The sequence below is a fragment of the Sciurus carolinensis genome, chromosome 6 (genome assembly GCF_902686445.1).
Source record: "Sciurus carolinensis chromosome 6, mSciCar1.2, whole genome shotgun sequence".
NCBI lineage: Eukaryota > Metazoa > Chordata > Mammalia > Rodentia > Sciuridae > Sciurus > Sciurus carolinensis.
In genome coordinates this window covers 31,976,758-31,996,455 of record NC_062218.1, presented here as the reverse complement: position 1 = coordinate 31,996,455, position 19,698 = coordinate 31,976,758, and the positions used below count along the sequence as shown (strand labels likewise).

The window sequence follows — 19,698 nt, the reverse complement described above, 5'->3', positions numbered from 1 at the left end:
AACTCAACAAAGTTATTAGAGCAGTTTAAGAGCCAATTAATTAATTGAAAGATAAATCTGAGCTATTTATTTTATGGATACATGTATAGCCATAAAATATGCATATGATAATATATATCTTTATAAAATATAGAGATAAATATAAACAATATATAGAGAGGTATCAAGAGTTGAAGAATACAAAAGTAAAATTAAATTTTGTAGCGTGTAGAACAGATGTCTTTTAGGAATTCCAGTTATATCTCTACTAAATTCTGGATAATGGCTACCACGAGGGATGGAATATGATTGATTCTCAAGGAATTTCAGCTACATATATAATATTTTATTTTTATTTATCTCTTGTATAGTTTTAGAAAAAGTAATGCTCTAAATGCTGATAATCTTAAAATAACAGGATAGTTCATAATTTTTTGTAAGTTTGGATGCTTTACTTGTCAACCATTTTATTCTTGAGAATCTACTTTTTCAGATTAAAAAATTTTATCTTACAAAATAAAATGTGAAATCGAATATGAATTTTGACTATTTTATCAAATTTTATGTTTTGTAGATCCCATTGAAGAGGAAGATGCAAATCTGCTATTTGATTCAGTGCAAGAAGTCCTAAAAGCATCAGTTATGGCCGATGCAGATGTTCTTTCAGACACATTACAGCATCTGATAGACTCTGCTAAGGACTTCAGTAAGAGACTGTGGGGCTTAGTGCCTGCTGGCTTGTATCTTCCGGCTCCTCCATTATATTGTCCCCAGCCAGCTATTCTTAGTGAAGTAAGCTTATGCATTATTCTTTTAATTAATTGAAAATTGATTTTGACCAGTTTTAAAAATAGTCAACCTAAAGCCAGACATGGTGGTTCATGCCTGTAATTCCAGAGACTAAGAAGGCCAAGGCAGGAGGATCCCAAGTTTGAGGCCAGCCTCAACAACTTAGTGGGTACCTAAGCAATTTAGTGAGCCTCTGTCTCAGAATTTAAAAAAGACTGGGAATGTACTCAGTGGTAAAGCACCCCAGGGTTCAATCCCCAGTACCAAAAAACAGAACAACAACAACAAAAATCAACCTGGTAATAATAATCACATTAAAAACACAAGCTCTGAAGACAGACTTCTGGGTTCCAGCATGGCTATTACTAGTTGTGTAATCCCAGGTAAAGTACCTGGCTGCTATTTAAGTTTCCTGATCTGTAAAATGCAGATGCTAATAGTACTTCTTATAGCATTGCTGTGAGGATTAAATGAGATATCCTGTGAAAGCTTTTAACTCAGGACCTGGAGTATATAATAAATAAATATTAAAATTATTATAATAATATGACAAAATCAAGAGATTTCTTAACTTTAAGAATAGGTTTTTATGTAGGGTAATAAATGACATAAACAATGAGAGAATTGGAAGTCATACATTATTTCAGTCTTTATTCACCTCATTGTCTTTGCCTTTTTTCAATACTTACTTTTGTCTTCGATTTTTTTTTTGTTATTGTTTTACCTTTTTCTCGTGCACTATTCAATTGATAGTTCTGTCTTAGAAATAATGATTGTAGTCCTCTCAGGAACTTCCCTCTGTTATTAAAAACTGTTAACCTGGGGCTGGGGAGATAGCTCAGTTGGTAGAGTGCTTGCCTTGTAAGCACAAGGCCCTGGGTTCGATCCCCAGCACCCAAAAAAAAAAAAAAACAACAACAAAAAAAACTGTTAACCTTATTGTTAGCTGGTTTTAAGATTTAAAGTGTTACTATAAATTATTTACATTTAGATTTTTGAAATATTTAATACTTTAAAGTGGTTCTGGTATCATTTCTTTACTATTTCCTGTTTCATTATTTCCAACTTCTATCTGCATTTGTTTTTTTATTTACTTCCCATTTGTTATATTTAGAGGTATGTTTCAAATAGGTTAAATATTTCACCTATTAATATTATGAATGTACTATGTTATATTTAAATGGATGGAATAAATAATCCATGGCATTTCTTAATAATTCAGCTTTCCTTTCAGGTCTGAGTCCTCAATATATTGGTTTAGAAAGTAGAAATGGCATGTAAGGTCTTTTTGAATATCCTATGTTGATCTTAACTTAGTTACTCTACCCAGTAGTGCTACATTTTGTTGTTTTTTGTTAAAAGTAATGCTCAGTGGTAGAATTTCTCCTAAATTTCACTCTGTATCAGAACCCCTTGTGTTGCAAATAATAGAAAACTTGGTCAAGATGATTTAAAGGTATTTATTGACTCACATAATTGAGAAGCTCCATGGTAGGACAAGCTTCTGACTTAGTTATGCAGCAAAGACTTGGGCTCTTTTCTTTCTTTACAGTGTGTCCTCTAAAGTGGCATCCTCACCCGATGGCCCCCTCATTTGTGTGAACAGAATGACTTGTCCACACCCACAGGGAGAGGGAAAGGGAGAGGAAAAAAAAAAAACCAGTGGATTTATTTCTTACCTAGCATCCCACCTAAGAGTATTGAGATTCCCTGGACTGCCTTAGATCACATGCCTGCCTTTAATCACTTGCCTTGGCTGCTTGGTAGTCATTAAGGCCTTGCCTAGAAGCTGGAGATGTATAATCAGCTTTTCCGAAGTCATATGGACTATGCAGGAGAGGGGCAGTTACCCAAATAAAAATTGAGTACTATTAAGAAGTGGACAGGGAAGATGGTTATAACACATTGTGTCATTCTCTGGGAAAATAATCTTTTGCTCATATTTGTGTGTGTGTGTGTGCATATGCATATGTATGCACACACACCAGGGACTGAACCCAGGAGTGTTCTCCCACTGAGTTACATCCCCAAAACTTTTATTTTGAGATGGGTAGGTAGGGAAGGGAAAAGATATTCTCCTTTGAAGGTACTCTTGCTGTGGTAGCTCGCTAGGAATCTGAGGTGGTGGGCTTTCCCAGTGGTAGGGGAAGACCAGGAACTGGGGTCCCTTGAGCCCTGTACACTAAAAGTAGAGAATTATTTCCTCAACCCCACATATAACCTTAGTCGAAATCCCACAACCTGTGCCTTAAAATTTCCTTTCTAAATCTCAAGGAATGTTCTGGTTGAGAAGCACTGACAGCATTAGCCTATCTTTATTTTTCCTTTAGCATTTTAAATTTATTTATTGTCACTAAAATTGATTGTTTTATTGTTTCCAGGAAGATGGAGATGATCTTCTTGTAAAAGCTGAAAAAGACAATCGCCAAAAAGTATCTGGAATCCTTCAGCGAGTTCTCTTGCTCTTCCGGGCAGCTCGGTGTTCTTTTCCTGTAGCACAGTGGTACATTCTGCAGCTGAGGTGGGCAAGAAAAGTCATGCAAAAGGTATGGAAATGTCTTATTTGTGTGCTGTGTTAACTGAAATAAACTGATATTTATACTGTAATAATACTGTAACATTGTAATAACTGTAATAACTTTTCCAAGGAGTCCTGCCTTAAGGAACCGTATGGTTCAAGCAACATAGAGCAGATTCTTTCTGCTAAAAGATGAGAACTTTGAATTGGTTCTCCAGGTTAGTTACATCCTGTCTGACAATAGGTAGTGTAGTCTAGTCAGTTAAGTGGGAACTACACTTACTTCTTCATCGAAGATATACACTCAGTTCAGGACTGAAGTGTGGGAAGAATTCACTTCTCTCTGAGGAGAGATCTGAGTTCTGTTGGGGCTTCAGAGTGTTACTGGAGAGTTGTGTTGTATGTTCTCAGCTCTTGTGTCTTCACAAGAGAAGAGTTTAAGCAAGACACAAGGTGCGATAAAAGTATATATCAAAGTTTATTAGAAGAAAAAGAGGAAGGGTAGGGGGAAAAGTACCCTTAAGGAAGATTGTGGGTCCTCTCAGAGAAGAGAGAAACAACTCCTGTCATTTTGTGCTAGCTTTTATTACGGGTAAGGGGTAGTTTCCAGCGGGTCTTTCCCAAGCACTATCTCCTAGCTCTTGATTGACAGTTGGATTGTATTAGATTTCTAAATCCCTGTTGTGTACATCTTGGTCACAAGTGGCTAAGTGAAACCTATGGGGTGAGAATTTATAATTACAGTAAGATTAAATGATACATTGAGGACCTAAAGGCAGCTTTTGGTCATCTTGGCTTCACCTATTTTATCTGGAACTTGATTTCATAGACCTTGAGGCCATTGAACTCTTCAGCCTTTAGTCAGAGCAGTCCATCTTCCTACTTATCAAAGGAGGAGTCTTGGGCAAACACTCCTTGACCCTGTAATATGTTGTTTCAGGGCTGTTTTCTTACATCAGAGTAGGGCCAGGACGACTTTATTTAGCACTTAGGTTTAGTGTGTAGATTTAACCTCTCTCTTAACTCCCATGTTCCCACTGCTCATGTCCACCTGTTCCCTAAGTGGGTCCAAAGCATCGAAAGTTAGAGTGAGTACTTGGTTGTGTGCTTGCAAGAGTCTCCACAGCTCAGGGTCTCCCTTTGCTGTCTTCCGAGATATGCATTTCAGTTTGATTCTGGTGCTGTCCTGCCCATCCATGAGGACTTCCACTGAGCAGTAGCTGTGTTCTTATCTGCTTTCCAGCTGGGTAAGACATCAGATATGTCTCTTTATCCAGCTGCAATTCCTTTTTATCAGATATTTTTGAAAATTAGCCTTTCTAGAGAGAAAGGTTGGTATGATTTGCATACAGCTCTCATTAGATAGAAGTTAAAACTGCTCACTCTGTATCTTTTTATCACAATGGAGAGATAAAGTAGTGGTTACCAGGGGCTGGAGAGAGAGGGAAATAGGAAGTGACTACTAATGATTTTCTTTTTAGGGTGATCAAAATGTTCTGGAATTAGATAGTGGTGATGGTTGCCTAATTAAACTAACCAAAACCAGTGAATTGTATGCTTTTTTGGCTGTGCTGGGGAGCAAACTTAGAACCTTGTGCCTACCAGGCACATGCTCTGTCACTGAGTCACATTCCCCACCCCTTGAACTATGTACATTTAAAAGGTGAATTTTATGGTATTTGAATTTTATGTCAGTTGAAAATGATACTGAAATAAAGATTATGCATGATGTCAGTTTATTTTCTCTCTCTCCCTCTCTTGCTCTCTCTCTCTCCTTTTTTTTTCTTTGGCAGTACTAGGAGTTGAACCCAGGGACACTCTTATCACTGAGCTACGTCCCCAGATCTTTATTTATTTTTTGGTACCAGGGATTGAACTCAGAGGGGCTTTACTACTGAGCCACATCTGCAGCCCTTTTTCTTTTCTTTCTTTCTTTTTTATTTTATTTATTTATTTATTTATTTTTGAGACAGAGTCTTGTTAAATCGCCTAGCTGTCTTGAAATTTGAGATCCTCCTGCCTCAGCGTCCCAAGTCACTGGGATTACAGGCATGCACCACCCACCAGTTTTCTGTTTTCACTCTTAACAAATTACCACAAATTTAGTAGCTTTAAACAATACCCATTTATTATCTCATCATTTCAGTGCATCTGAAGTCTAGGCAAGAAGTAGTTCAAGAGTCTTATGAAGCCAGTCACAGATCACTCTCAGCTCTAGGGGAAAATCATTCAGGTTATTAGCAGAATTCAGTTCCATGTGGCAGTAGGCTTGGTGGTGCTAGCTCCATCTTTTAGTACCATCCTGCTAATAAATGCCATTGAAGTGTATGTCTTTAGCATGCTTACAAAGGGATCTGATAAGATCATGTATTTCTGAAAGTAACTAGTAGAGGGAAGTATAGATTGCAATCCTGCTGCTGACCCTTCCTTCCCAGGTTTATGTCTCTTATATTCCTTTTCTTATATCTATAACAGCCACCTTCTTTTTTAAAAAAATTCTTGATTTAGATAAACAGGGTAATTTTCCTGTACCTATATTCTAGTTTTGTCTAATGGCTTTTTTCATTTAGCATCATTTAACTAGTTTGTTTCCTTTCATTTCCTGTACACAGGTGAGCAATCTGTACTTGTGGAGGTAGGGAGGTTTGATTGTATTCAGAAATGAACTCTCAAAATGCTGTGTACTTCCTGTTGCACCATGTTGTGTGGCACATGTGGCACTTTTGGTGGTAGTGAGATTGATCAGTGAGTTTGGGTTTATGTCATATCTTCCATCAAGTTCCCCATCAGACATCCAACTTTTAATCTCAGTTGGCATTTATTGATGATTCTTGCCTAGAGTCATTATTTTTTTAAGGGTTGTCACATGAGGACTTTCTATCTCTGTCTTGTGCATTAGTTTCTTAAAAGTTACATATGAAGTTAAATTTTTTGTATTTGGTTTTGGAGTCTACACAAATGAGATTTAGATGCCCGTATTTCTTTTCTTTTTTAAGACTGTTGAGGATGCCAGGGATGAATAGCCTTAGATTGATTTTATACAAGCAAAACTGAGTGACAAGGGAGTATAAATGATTTAGTTAGAACTTTTTTTTTTCTTTTTTGAGATTATAATTTTATGAAATTCTTGAATTAAATTTGTAAGCTAAGCTTCTGAAAGTATAGCTGATTTCAGGACTGTTTTCCTCCCATAGTAGAGGAATTGTGCTATTTGCCATTTTATATGGTTGATCTTAACTGCCTTGTTCTTTTGTAGTTTTCTTTCAACATTATTTGTACTATTGAAGATTAATGTATTGTCATTCTTTACTTTCAGATTCGAATGAAAGGGTCTCTTCCGTCATTGAGTCCTTTCCCCGAGTCCTTACTTAATTACTGTAAAGGAGGAGTAGCATTCTTCAGACCTGGAGCAACTGGAGACCACAAGCTTGATGAAGTTTCCATTAGAGCAATTGGTTTGTTTACAGTGAATTACTTGCTTAGAAATTATCCTAAATCTGAATAGTGATATATATTTCATTTGATTTGGCAAAATTTTTGAACGATTGACTTTTCAAAGTATAGAATGGTGTATAATATTTTCTTAGTGTATACAAGTAAATGCTTTAATTATAACAGTAATATATGTACATGCTTTATATGATATTAAATTAGGAATTTATTATATAATATAAAACTATGACATTATTTTTGTTGCTTCATTATTTAAATTTGAAATTTAAATGCCTTTCTTGCCTGGTGTACTCCCCTATAATTCCAACTACTTGGGAGACTGAGACAGGATGATCGCAAGTTCGAGGCCAGCCTCAGCAACTTCAAGAGATTCTGTCTCAAAACAAAATGAAAAAAGGGGTAGAGTACCCCTGGGTTCAATTAAAAACACCTTTCCTGGGGTCATTTTCTTAAAGTTAGGGTATATGGCCAAACATTAAATGGGTAGGCTTTGACCTTATCAGGATAGACTTACCAATTTTGTTTTCTGTTTTTCTAACTTAACACATGCTACTTAAACATTTTTCCATTTTAAAAACTTTAATATCTATTAAAATTTTAAATCTCTATTAGCAAATACTAAAATTTACTTCAGTTTTTATGCTTTTAATTGCCTCTGACACATAAATTTCTTTTTTTTGTATTTTAGAATAATTTCCTTAGATTCTCAGCAATAGAACTGCTGAGTTGAATGAATATGCCTATTTTATATTTCATGAAATAGTATGCCAAATTTTCTAATTCCTTTGGATTAATTTGATGGGTTACAATGATAATTGTATGTTAATACATCTTCATTGTGACTAATTATATTGAGTATTAGTTTTGTATTATATTTCCTATTATAAATTCATTTCCTATTCATAGTCTATGTCCACTTAGCTCCATTAAAAAGTTTAAAAACAAGTCAAACTTTGGATGTCATTCCACTCATTTCTCTTTAATTATTATTTGTTTATTTTTTTAAAAAACTAACCTTTCTTTTTTATGTATATATATTTTAGTTGTTGATGGATCTTTATTTTATTTATTTATATGTGGTGCTGAGGATCAAACCCAGGGCCTCACATGTGCCAGACAATCGTTCTTTCACTGAGCCACAACCCCAACCCCTCTTTAATTATTAATTCTTACCATTCTATTTAAATTAAGTCCTGATCTCATCTCTAGACTTTGATTGAAATGGTCCTTTTTAACTCATTTGTTCTTTGTATTAATGTTAAATAGTAAATATCCTTGGGCTCAGATTGTCTGTTTTCAAACTATATGGCATCAAAATGCTTTTCAATTGCTTTTCTCAGGTGTTATGAGCTTAGTGTATAGAATTTTCATTCACCCTAAGAAAAGAAAGGGCCAGGCAGGTGTCATCTAGAAATGTATGTACAATCCTATTTATTTTTTAAAAATCTGGACTTTGTAAGTAATAAGTTAAAAGTCATAACAATCCCGGTTAGAAGATTGTTTCTCATAATAATACATGAAGCTGGGTGTGATGGTGCCTATAGACCCAGCTACTTGGGAGGTTACGGTGAAAGAATCACTTGAACCTAGGAGTTTAAGACCAGCCTCAGCAGCATATCTAGACTCCATCTCAAAAACAAAAAGAAGAAGAAAAAGTATGCAAATGATTTAAAGAAAGATTTAAACATACATTTTTATCTTTTAAGAAGTAATTTACTGATTTGAAATTAATATAACAGAATTAACCATTTTATTATTTTTTTAAATAAATTTGTTAGTGTAAGTGGCCACAATACCTTTATTTTTATGTGGTGCTGAGGATGGAACCCAGGGCCTCATGCATGCTAGGCGAGCACACTACCACTGAACCATAACCCCAATCCAGAATTAACCATTTTAAAGTAAATAATTCAACGGCATTTAGTACATTCCCGGTGTTGTAAAATCACTTTATATTTCCAGCTCCTCTTGACCATTTAGTAGTTTCTTCTCACTTCCTCCCCCCTTTCTCCAAGAGTGCTAGTTTCTTTCACTTAGCATAATGTTTTAAAGGCTCATCCACATTGTAGCATGTGCCAATATTTTGTGCCTCATGTGGGTGAATAAGACTCTTGTGTATGGCTACACCATAACTTGTTTATCACTTAATGGACATTTGAGCTCTTTCTACTTTTTGACTCTTGAATAGTGCTGCTGTCAATGTGCATGTATGTATACTGGTTTGAAAATCATTTCTTTAGGTTGTATACCTGTTAAGGGAGGGACAGGAGAGTGAATGTGGGGAGATGGGCAGAAGAAAATAGTAAAATCATGAAGTAAGAAATCCCTTGTGTTGGCTGATATGCTTGCTAAAGTAGTTCTAACTAATTCAACTTTGGGCTTCTAACATTCTTTCCAGCCATTTCTATTCACTGATAAAAAGCAAGAAATTGTGCTAAATTGTCATGAGACTGTGCAATAGGATAAATGCTTTGGTAAGGCAAATGGGTCAGAAGACTCTGGAGCTGAGAAGTTACTGGAAACATATCTTACTCTTGGTTGTGTTAGATGGTGAATGTATTTTTTTTTTAAATTTGTGTTTTAGTTGTAGATGAACACAATACTTTTATTTTGTTTATTTTTATGTGGTGCTAAGTATCAAACCCAGTGACTCACACATGCTAGGCAAGCACTCTGCCACTGTGCTACAACTGTAACCCCTTGAACATACATTTTCAATAGTTTAATTTTGTCTCTGAGGGTTACTATTTAATTTAGTTTGGTCTTTCAGTTGTTGAGAAGTGATTCAGCTAGATTAAAAAGTTTGCATTCCTAGTTTGTTATCTAAAATAGTGACTTTCAAACTTTTTTGAAGCTTATAGAGAACTGAAAGAAAAAAAAAAATGTAACGAACTTTCAAGTACTTGTCCTCCACCTGGAACAGTGGTCAACACATGAAAGCAAATCTAATATATTATAAGATTTTACCCATAAGTACTTCAGTATGTGTAGTCAACACAACAGGAAGTTTTTGAAAGCACAATTCCATTATTACACCTGACAAAATTGGGCTGGGGATATAGCTCAGTTGGTAGAGTGCTTGCCTTGCAAGCACAAGGCCCTGGGTTCAATCCCCAGCACTGCAAAAAAAAAAAAAAAAAACCAAAAAAAACTATACCTGACAAAATTAATTAAAATTCTTTAATATTATCTATCCTGTGTTTATATTTTATTTAGTATCTCAAGTATGACTTTATCAGTTAATAGTTTCAAATCTGGAACCAAACAGGATCTTCCACACATTGCATTTTCATTGATATGTGATTCTCTCTTAAGGTATAAAAGTTTCTCTTTCCCCATTATTTTTTTCAGGCCACTTATTTATTAAGAAAACCAGGTCATTTATAAGTGGAAGTCTTCCCATTCTGGTTTCAGTTGATTACACCTTTTTGGTATTCAAACTTTTATGACCAGGACTTACAATAAGATGCAAATATTACATCAGTACCATACATAACCTTAAGGAATGAAAATTTAAGGAGCTATCCTTATTGTGTACAGTGCACTATTGCTATTTTCTGTTGAATTCTATTTTTAAAAAATGGTTGAGACTCATTGGATGAATTTTACAGCCTAATAGCAATCTACAGTTAGAAAAACCCAGAGAAGGGATGTTTTTAAATGAGTAACTGCTAAGTATGTTGCTGCATTTTACTTGCTGATTCTTGGCCCTAGCTCTGTCCCAGCATACCTGTGAAACAGTGAAGCACATCACTTGGTGCCTTTTCAACAGATTGAGCCGTGCTCTCCTGGTAGAATCATCAGAATCTGGGGTGTGAGGTTGGAGCATAGTGCAAAAATTCCCACAGATGATCCCAAGAGTCTTAAGGGCATTTACCCACCACTCTCCTCTTTTGGGGATAGTTTAGTAGAAGAAGCGTTTTCTCCTGTTTTTGTAATATCTTAACTACTTTGTGACTTTGAGAGTTATTTTTAAAATAAGTAGCTTTCTAACAAAAATGATCACTAAAATAAAAGTTAGTTTACTGTAAAAATAAGACTCATTATAAAGATTAAGGCTTAAAGAAATGACTATTAAATTTTAGGGATTACCTTTGTCCCTCCACAGGACAAGACTGTTAGCTATTGTAGAGAAGATGGGTCTTACTTATGGACATAGTTAATTATAATAAGGGAAAGTAAATTTAGCATTAGCAGACCGTTGAAATTCTTTTTTCTTGTACTGTGAGTCCTTGCACTGTGTATAGTTAAATTATTGATACTCCATACAATGGAGTACTATATTAGCGATATAAACCCCATGAAATTATAAAATGAGTAATCTGATATTAAATAGAGAAAATTATATACTTTATGTTTTCAAAATTTTCATTAACTGATATGCATGAAATGTTCTATAATCACATTAAAATTCTGGAAGTATCTATGACTTTCATATAAGGTGTTTATGATAAATGTGTTTCCTTTATAATTAACAAAATGAAAACATTTATTTTGAAAAAAATAACCAGCAGAGGTGAAATTGTTCTATTTCATGTACATACTCATACTTTTTTGTGCGTTTTTATTCCTACCTTAGGTTGCTTCAGAGAACTTTGTGCTTTGTGCTGGGTGCTACATATTCGTGACAAATTATCCTATAATTGCAGGCAATATCAGAAAGCAAGAGAAAATGTAATGGGAGAAAAGGTATTTGCCAGCACAAGAATAAGAAAAATGAAGGAACATTACTTGGGAAATTATTCTTTAATGGAAGATTTCATTCTTTGTAATAAACTTTCTTTTGAACTCATTCTGGTCTATTCATCTAAACTGAAAAGGCAGTTAATCTTTTCAATATCTCTTTAGGACTTTGAAGTGGAGTTTGATTCCTGTATGGTTGAGCACTGTCTCAGCGCAGTGGAATGGGCTTATAGAATGCTGCCTTTCTCTCGGTTTTTTAATATTGAAGAACTTATTCAGGATTTAATTTTGAGCCTTATTGGAGAACTGCCACCAATCAGAAAGGTGATGTGATTATAGGTGAAAATCAACTAAATCTGAACTGGAGACTTAGAAGAATTTTTATTTTGTTTTAGTAAAGATTAATGCTCTCTATATCTGGCCTATTTCTTTTCTTTTTTTTTTTTTTTTTAAGTAGTCAACAGACCTTTATTTTATTTATTTATTTATATGTGGTGCTGAGAATCAAACCCAGTGCCTCACACATGCCAGGCAGGTGCTCTATCACTGAGCCACAACCCCAGCCCCTGGCCTGTTTCACTTAGTATAATATCCTTCAGACTCAGAGACAAATACTGTATGATCTCACTGTGTAAAACCTAAAAAAGTTAAATTAATGGAAGCAGAGAGTAGTAGAATAGCAATTTTCAGGCTGGGGGTGTGGTGGAAATGGGCAAATGTTGGTTATGGGGTCCCAACTTTCATGTATGAAAGGAGTAAGATCTGGATACCTAATGTGCAGCATGGTATCTGTAGTTAATGATTCTGTATTGTTTACCTGAAATTTGATAAGGGAGAATGTAAGTGTCTTCACCACCATCTCCCACACAATGATAACTATGTCTGGTAATGGATGTATTAATTCGTCTGGGGTAATCAGTACATAGTATATATGTATATCAAATCATCATGATTATAATCCCAACTATTTGGGAGGCCAAGACAGGAGAAGGCAGGAGAATTGCAAGTTTGAGGCCAGCTTTGGCAACTTAATGAGATTCTGTCTCAAAATAAAAAAGGACTGGGGATATAGTTTAGAGGTAGAGTACTTGCCTAGCATGCACAGAACCCTGGGTTCAATCTCCAGTACTGCAAAATAAATGAAAAATAAAATAAAAGTTAAAAACCATCACATTGTGCATATCGAATGTACACAATTCTTGTTTATTAAATATTTTAAAATTTAAAAAAATAAAAAAGGCAAAGTTGATGCTGAACTCCCATTAGCAAGCTCATGCTTAAAGAAAGGATTTGACCTGACATCAAAAAGTTAGTAATAAATATGCATTTATGTTTGAGTTGGAATGTTAGAGGAATAAAAAGGAAAAAATAAGAATGATGTTGCTTATAAAAATTCCAAAAATTTTTTTCCGAAGGTGGCAGAGATTTTCGTGAAAGCATTTCCCAATCCTGAGGAAGTAAGAGTTCCATTAAGAGAGAAGTACCACTCTCTTCGACAGAGACTCAGACGCTGTGTTGTAAAAGGTATTTGTTATTTCTTAGATAGCTAATGGATAAATTGCTGGAGATGCTCCTCTTGTTTGAAAGCATTAATTTTCTGTTGTTTATGTGTCTATGCATTTCTGTCTTTCCTTAGAGGTAAGTATCTGAGAAGCTTAGCCACACTTCCCCATGGCAGAACTAATTCTCTTGCTTTGGAGCCAGGTTATGGCTTTGTCAGTTGTTAACTCTGTGACCCTAGACCAGTTGTTCAGTCTCTCTGAGCTCATTTCTTTATTTGCAAAATAGGTATCTTATTCTTATTTTATGAATATGATTGAGGGAACACTAAACAAAATGAGATATATAAATTGAGCATATAAGCCAGGTATGGTGGTGCCCACCTGTAGTTCCAGCTACTGAGGAGGTGAAGTGGGAGGATTACCTGAGCCTGAGTTCAAGACCAGCTTGGAAAACTTAGTATGATACTGTTTCAAAAAATAAAATAAGCATACAGTGCTTAGCAAACTAGTATTTATATACTATATAAATAGTTTATACACACACATATATGTTATATATATGTATATAATCTTTTAAAAAGTATAATCTTTTAATCTTTTAATCTTTTAATTTGTGGCTATTTTATACTATATATTCAAGATGACCTTTTGGATTTTTAAAATTATAGCAAAATATTTATCATTTTAACTTTCTTTTTTTTTTTTGGCATTGCTGGAGATATATCCTAGAGCCTCATGCATGCTGTGTGTATGCTGTAATACTGAGTACACTAGTAGACATAGAATTATTACTAACATTATTTTAGGTGCTTTGATTGAACCAAGGGACTTGCCCTTGCCAGGCAAGTGCTCTACCACTGGGATACATCTCCAGCTCTTTATTTTGAGACAGTGTCTTGCTGAGTTGCTGTGGCTGGCCTTGAACTTGTGATGCTCCTGCCTCAGCCTCCCAAGTACCTGGGATTAACACACTGGACCCATCTGGAAATTTTTAAATTCATGTTACCTTCTTTGTAGAACTACAGTTCTCTACTAAAGTCTATTATGTCCTGTGATTGTACATTATTACATTAACAAACATGTTTTTGTGATTTGTATTTTTCTTTTTCTTTTTTTATTTTTGTTTTTAGTTGTCAGTTGATCATTTATGTATTTATTTATTTACTCGTGGTGCTGAGTATCGAACCCAGGGCCTTTCAAATGCCAGTCAAGTGCTGTACCACTGAGCCACAACTCCAGACCCCTGTATTTTTCTTAATACATTTTTCTTAATACATATGTCCTGTTTATGTATTAATAAAAATGCTTAAATTTTTTTCTATAAAATTTCTATAGCTAGTCTTAAAAAATTTCCCTTGCCATTATTTTTCACTACTCAATAGGAAAGGTATCCTTGTTATTTTGGATAAAATTATACTCATTTGCTCTTGCATCTCCACTCTATAGAAATAGAAAATATTATTATTCTTTTTTATAATTATTGATTTGATTTTTGAAATAGACTTTCCAATGAATATTGAAGAAAACGTAATCTGTAAGAATATGGAAATAAGCCTTAACTGGTATTTATGTTTCAGGTTCCCAGGAGGGACCAGAACGGTCTCCTTTTGTCTTGTTGAAACATTGTAATGAACCACAAGCCCTTTTCTTCTTTTCTTTCTAGGTCCCCAGACTGAGGAAATGATGTCTGTTGTCATGCATTCTATCCATAAAGTGAGGGTAAAAGCTCTAAAACGCGTGCAGAGAAATATAGGTTCTTTTGAGATGAATGTGTGGGAACCAGTTGAAGAAGAAAAACCAGATGAGACTGTGGGTTTGGACAGGTTTTCCCTGGGGGCTAGCCTGAGCAGAAGCACCCTCACAGAACTGGGAAATTCCGTGATCCACAGTGAAGCAGATACAGCAGATACATTCTCTGAAGCTTTGTCGGTTGAAGAAAAAACTAGGATACCTTTCTGTCAGAGGTATTGAACTCTCTTAATAACCATTCATTTCTTTTCAAAGAAAGTTAAGAACTTATTTCTAGTCCCAGCATCCCTCACTGATTGTGCTATTAACATTATGAAAAATAAGTACTAACCTCCCTACTCACAAGGATAGATATGAAACTGTATCATTTGAAAACCCACTTCATTTACCTAGTATTGAGAAATGAAATAATTTATCCATCTGTTTATAAATTAAAATTGTAGAATTCACTAGATGTTTTGTTCTTATAGTTATCCTTAGACTTAAATACAAGTTGAGCATCCTTAATCTGAAAATCCAAAATTTGAAGCTATTTTGAGCACCAACATGATTCCACAAGTAGAAAATTCCACCCTGATCCTGCAGTCAAAATGCACATGCACTAAAAATATTGTATAGAATTACATTCAGGCTGAGTTGGGGACATAGCTCAGTGTAGAGCATATATGAGGACCTGGGATTAATTCCTAATATTGCAAAGTTTTAAAAAAAAAAATTACCTTCAGCCTATGTGTATAAGGATTATATGAAACAAATGAATTTCTTCTTTTTTGAGTGTTGGGGCTTAGACTTGGGACTTTTTTTAATTTAAATTTTTATTTTTACAGACTGCATTTTGATTCATTGTACACAAATGGGCTAAAACTTTTCAATTCTGTGGTTGTACACAGTGTACATTTATGTAATCATACATGTACATAGGGTAATAATGCCTGTCTCATTCTACTATCTTTTGTACCCCCACTCCCTCCTGCCCCATTTTCCTCTACACCATCCAAAGTTCCTTCATTCTTCTCTTCCCCCCACCCCATCAACCCCCCTTCCTTATGTATCATCATCCAACTATTAGAGAAAACATTTGGCCTTTGGTGTTTTTGGGCTTGACCTATTTCACTTAGCATGATATTCTCCAGCTCCTATCCATTTACCAGCAAATGCCATAATTTTATTCTTCTTTATAGCTGAGTAATATTGCATTGTGTATATATATCACAGTTTCTTTATCCATTCATCAGTTGAAGGACATCTTGGTTGGTTCCACAATCTGGCTATGGTGAATTGAGCAGCTATGAACATTGATCTGGCTGCGTCACTGTAGTATACTGATTTTAAGTTTTTTGGGTATAAACTGAGGAATGGGATAGCTGGGTCAAATGGTGGGTCCGTTCCAAAACTTGGGGCTTTATACATGGTAGGCAAGTGCTCAGCCATTGAGCTAGTTTGCCAGCCCCAAAATATGAATGAATTTTGTGTTTAGACTTGGGTCCCATCCCCAAGATCTCATTATGTATATATAAATATTCCAAAATTAAAAAAGAATTCAAAGCACTTCTGGTGCCAACCATTTTGGATAAGGGATACTCAACCCTTAAAGCTGTGATTGAGCCACATTGTTTTTAAGGGTTTCCAGAGTAGTACTTGAATATTCATTTTTTTCCTTCCACATTTTTTATTGGTGCATTGTATTTGTACACAATGATGGGTTTTGATGTTACTTATTCAAGCATGCACACAATTTAACCATATCATTTGGCCAATATCACTCCTCAACACTTACCCCAAACCTCCCCACTCAACCTTCACCTCCTTCCATACCCTGATCCCTTTCCTCTATGAATCTGTTAGATTTTGCATATTCATTTTTGAAACTTGTTCATAAACTTTTGGGAAATTCTTGTTTTTATTTTCTAAACTCATGTCACTGTGATTTAAGCCAATTTTTCTTTATATATCTAATAACTGCAACACAGTTTATTCTCCTCATGACTTAATCAACAATAATTTTGCTTAAGTGAAATGATCACATCTACTCCAGATTTGTGCTTAAACTGTATCTAATACCATTTTAAATGTTGTGCTTGTTTCACAAAACAACTATGGTTAAATATTAGCACAGGCATCCCCTAAAAGCTGCTTACTGTGCATTCACAGAAGAATAGTGCTGGTTTCAACTTCATCTCTTATTAAGGGATCTAAGAATCTCTTCTGCCTTAGGGACCGTGTTGAAAAGAAACATTTTAAAGCAATTATTGTTGGCAGCTAAGTTTCTTGCCTAACAGGTTTCATGGCAGCGGGAAGTATTTAAGTTCCCAACATTTCTTTGGTAAAATAAAAAAGGGGAGCCTCACTTGTTGCACATGGTATGTATAAGGGGGCTGAAAGGGACAGCCACAAAAGAGAAATAAGAATACCTAAATTAAGATGCATATTGTTAGCTTGTGATTTTTAATTGACTTTGTATTCCTGAAATCTGATTAGAGGACCATATTTTACCCCCAGAAAAAATATTCATAGTTTCTATGCTGAAATGTCTGTGGAATTTTCCCTCTGATATTAGTATATTGTATTTGTTGAGCTTGTAGAATGTTTCACTCCTTAGAGATCATTTTAGTTTTCTTTTTCTTTCTTTTTTTTTTTTTTTTTTTTTTTTTGGGTGCTGGGGATCGAACCCAGGGCCTTGTGCTTACAAGGCAAGCACTCTACCAACTGAGCTATCTCCCCAGCCCCATTTTAGTTTTCTTCCACATTTGAAAAAAGGTAGTTGAGGAACAAAAATGTTGCAAGACTTCAGTGCAGATATTTTGTATGTCAATTCTGAGATCAGTTTTAATAATTCAGTGATTATTAATTTTGTCTTTTTCAATTTTTTTCTGTAGAAATTCCCCAGCTAACATGGAATTAACACTGATTGGAAAGCCCAGTGATAGAAAAAAAATATGTAATCAGAGCAAAAAGCCTAAAAGTAAAGAAGATCATGAAAAGCTATCGCAAAACACACTTCCTGTAATAGGTATTTGGGAATTTGAACGTGATGATGATGAATATATTAAATTCCTTGATCTCTTCTTGAGTTATGTTCTTGAAAGAGACCTACTCAATTCCAGGGATCCTGGCATGCCATTTCTTACCAGCTTTTCTGCACATCTTAGAGAACATGAACTTAATTCTTTACTTTTTGATGTACATACAACATTAAAACGACGTCAGGGCAAAACTAAAAGCCAGAATGTGTTTAGAGCTGGCTCTTGCTTTGTTGTTGCTCCTGAGTCACATGAATCTGGAAAAGCATCCTCTTTAAGTGATGGATATACCATAACTTTAGGAAACCACGCTCTTTCAGCTTCTGATCTAGTTAGTCAAGGGATCAGACCTTTTTTAGAGAAGCCTTTGCATGAAGTCAGTAAAGATGAAGGAAAGAATGGATTGTTTGGTTTAAAAAAAAACTCAATTTACAGAATTCAAGATGGTAATCGAGAGAAACCTCTGAACCAGAGATCACCAAACCACATTTTTTTGTCTCCCAAGACCACTAAAACTAGAAGATACAGTTTCAAAGCAATTGAGTGCAATGATATTAACCCTCAGGAAGATATTCCTTTGATACTAAAGAACGCATTTGGCAGTATAGGAAGACTGTTGGAGTGGATGATAAGGTGGTCTGATCGAAGACTGCTCTGTGATTCTGGTATCACTCAGTCACCCTGTGAATATAGTCCAGTAATTCGTGTAAAGACTTCTACAGCTGCCATTCTCACCTCATTGTGGCTTTTGGAGCAACCCTATTATTTTGCTACACATAAGGCAAAAAATGTCATTATTAAGGTAAATAAATCAGTTGTTTATTAGAAATAAGAAGTGTCTTTTTTATTAAAACTATGTTTATATTTTACCCTCTACTAAAGAATCAGTAATTAATGGAAAATTAATAGTAGTGTTGATTATATTCTTTATCACCTAATTTTTTTTTTCTTCAAGTGGTTCTTTTAATTCCTAAAAATAACTGGGGTTGGGGGTATAACTCAGTTGGTAGAGTGCTTGCCTCACCATCACAAGGCCCTGGGTTCAATCCCCATCACTGCAAAAACAACAACAACAACAACAACCGGTTGGGGTTGTGGCTCAGTGGTTAAGTGCCCCTGGGTTCAATCCCAGAAACCAAAAAAAAAAAAAAAAAAGTGGACAAAAATACAGGCCTCCAAAAACATAAGGGATGTATATCCTTTTTGTCTCACTTAGAAATTTATGTATGTATTTATGTGAGGCAAGCATTCTACCAATTTAGTTGTATCCACAGTCCCCATTATGTTTTATTTAGAAACAGAGTCTTGCTGAATTGTTTAGGGCTTGTTTAGTTGCTGAGGCTGACTTTGAACTCATGATCCTCCTGCCTCAGCCTCTTTTTTTTTTTTTCTTTATTGTAAACAAATGGGGTACAACTTATTTCTCTGTTTGTACATGAAGTACAGGCATACCATTTGTGTAATCATATATTTACATAGGGTAATGGTGTTTGATTCATTTTGTTATTTTTTCCTCCCCCCCACCCCTCCCACCCCCCTTTTCCCTCTATACAGTCCTTCCTTCTTCCATTCTTACCCCCCTCCCACTCCCCATTATGTATCACCATCTGCTTCTCAGCGAGATTATTCGTTCTTTGGTTTTTTATGATTGGCTTATATTACTTAACATGATATTCTCCAGTTTCATCCATTTGCCTGCAAATGCCATAATTTTATTATTCTTTATGGCTGAGTAATATTCCATAGTGTATATATACCACAGTTTCTTTATCCATTCATCAGTTGAGGGGCATCTGGGTTGGTTCCACAATCTGGCTTTTGTGAATTGAGCAGCTATGAACATTGATGTTGCTGCATCACTGTAGTGTGCTAATTTTAAGTCCTTTGGGTATAGGCCAAGGAGTGGGATAGCTGGGTCAAATGGTGGTTCCATTCCATGTTTTCTAAGGAATCTCCACACTGCTTTCCAGAGTGGCTGCACTAATTTGCAGCCGCACTAGCAATG

At 35.2% G+C, this 19,698-nt stretch overlaps 1 protein-coding gene across 22 annotated transcripts in view; it reads left to right on the top strand.

Moving 5' to 3' along the window:
* Cplane1 (ciliogenesis and planar polarity effector complex subunit 1) overlaps nt 1-19,698 on the top strand; it is a 140,942-nt gene that overhangs the window by 31,933 nt on the left and 89,311 nt on the right. For all 22 annotated transcript variants that reach the window (XR_007109127.1, XR_007109130.1, XR_007109128.1 and 19 more), the window contains 8 exons: nt 554-771; nt 3,150-3,314; nt 6,603-6,741; nt 11,319-11,428; nt 11,588-11,746; nt 12,838-12,946; nt 14,588-14,888; nt 17,550-18,495. Coding sequence is in view for 18 of the 22 variants with exons in the window: in XM_047555850.1 (XP_047411806.1) it covers nt 554-771; nt 3,150-3,314; nt 6,603-6,741; nt 11,319-11,428; nt 11,588-11,746; nt 12,838-12,946; nt 14,588-14,888; nt 17,550-18,495 (2,147 nt within the window). In the remaining 4 variants the exon portion in view is untranslated. The remainder of the gene's footprint in view (nt 1-553; nt 772-3,149; nt 3,315-6,602; nt 6,742-11,318; nt 11,429-11,587; nt 11,747-12,837; nt 12,947-14,587; nt 14,889-17,549; nt 18,496-19,698) is intronic.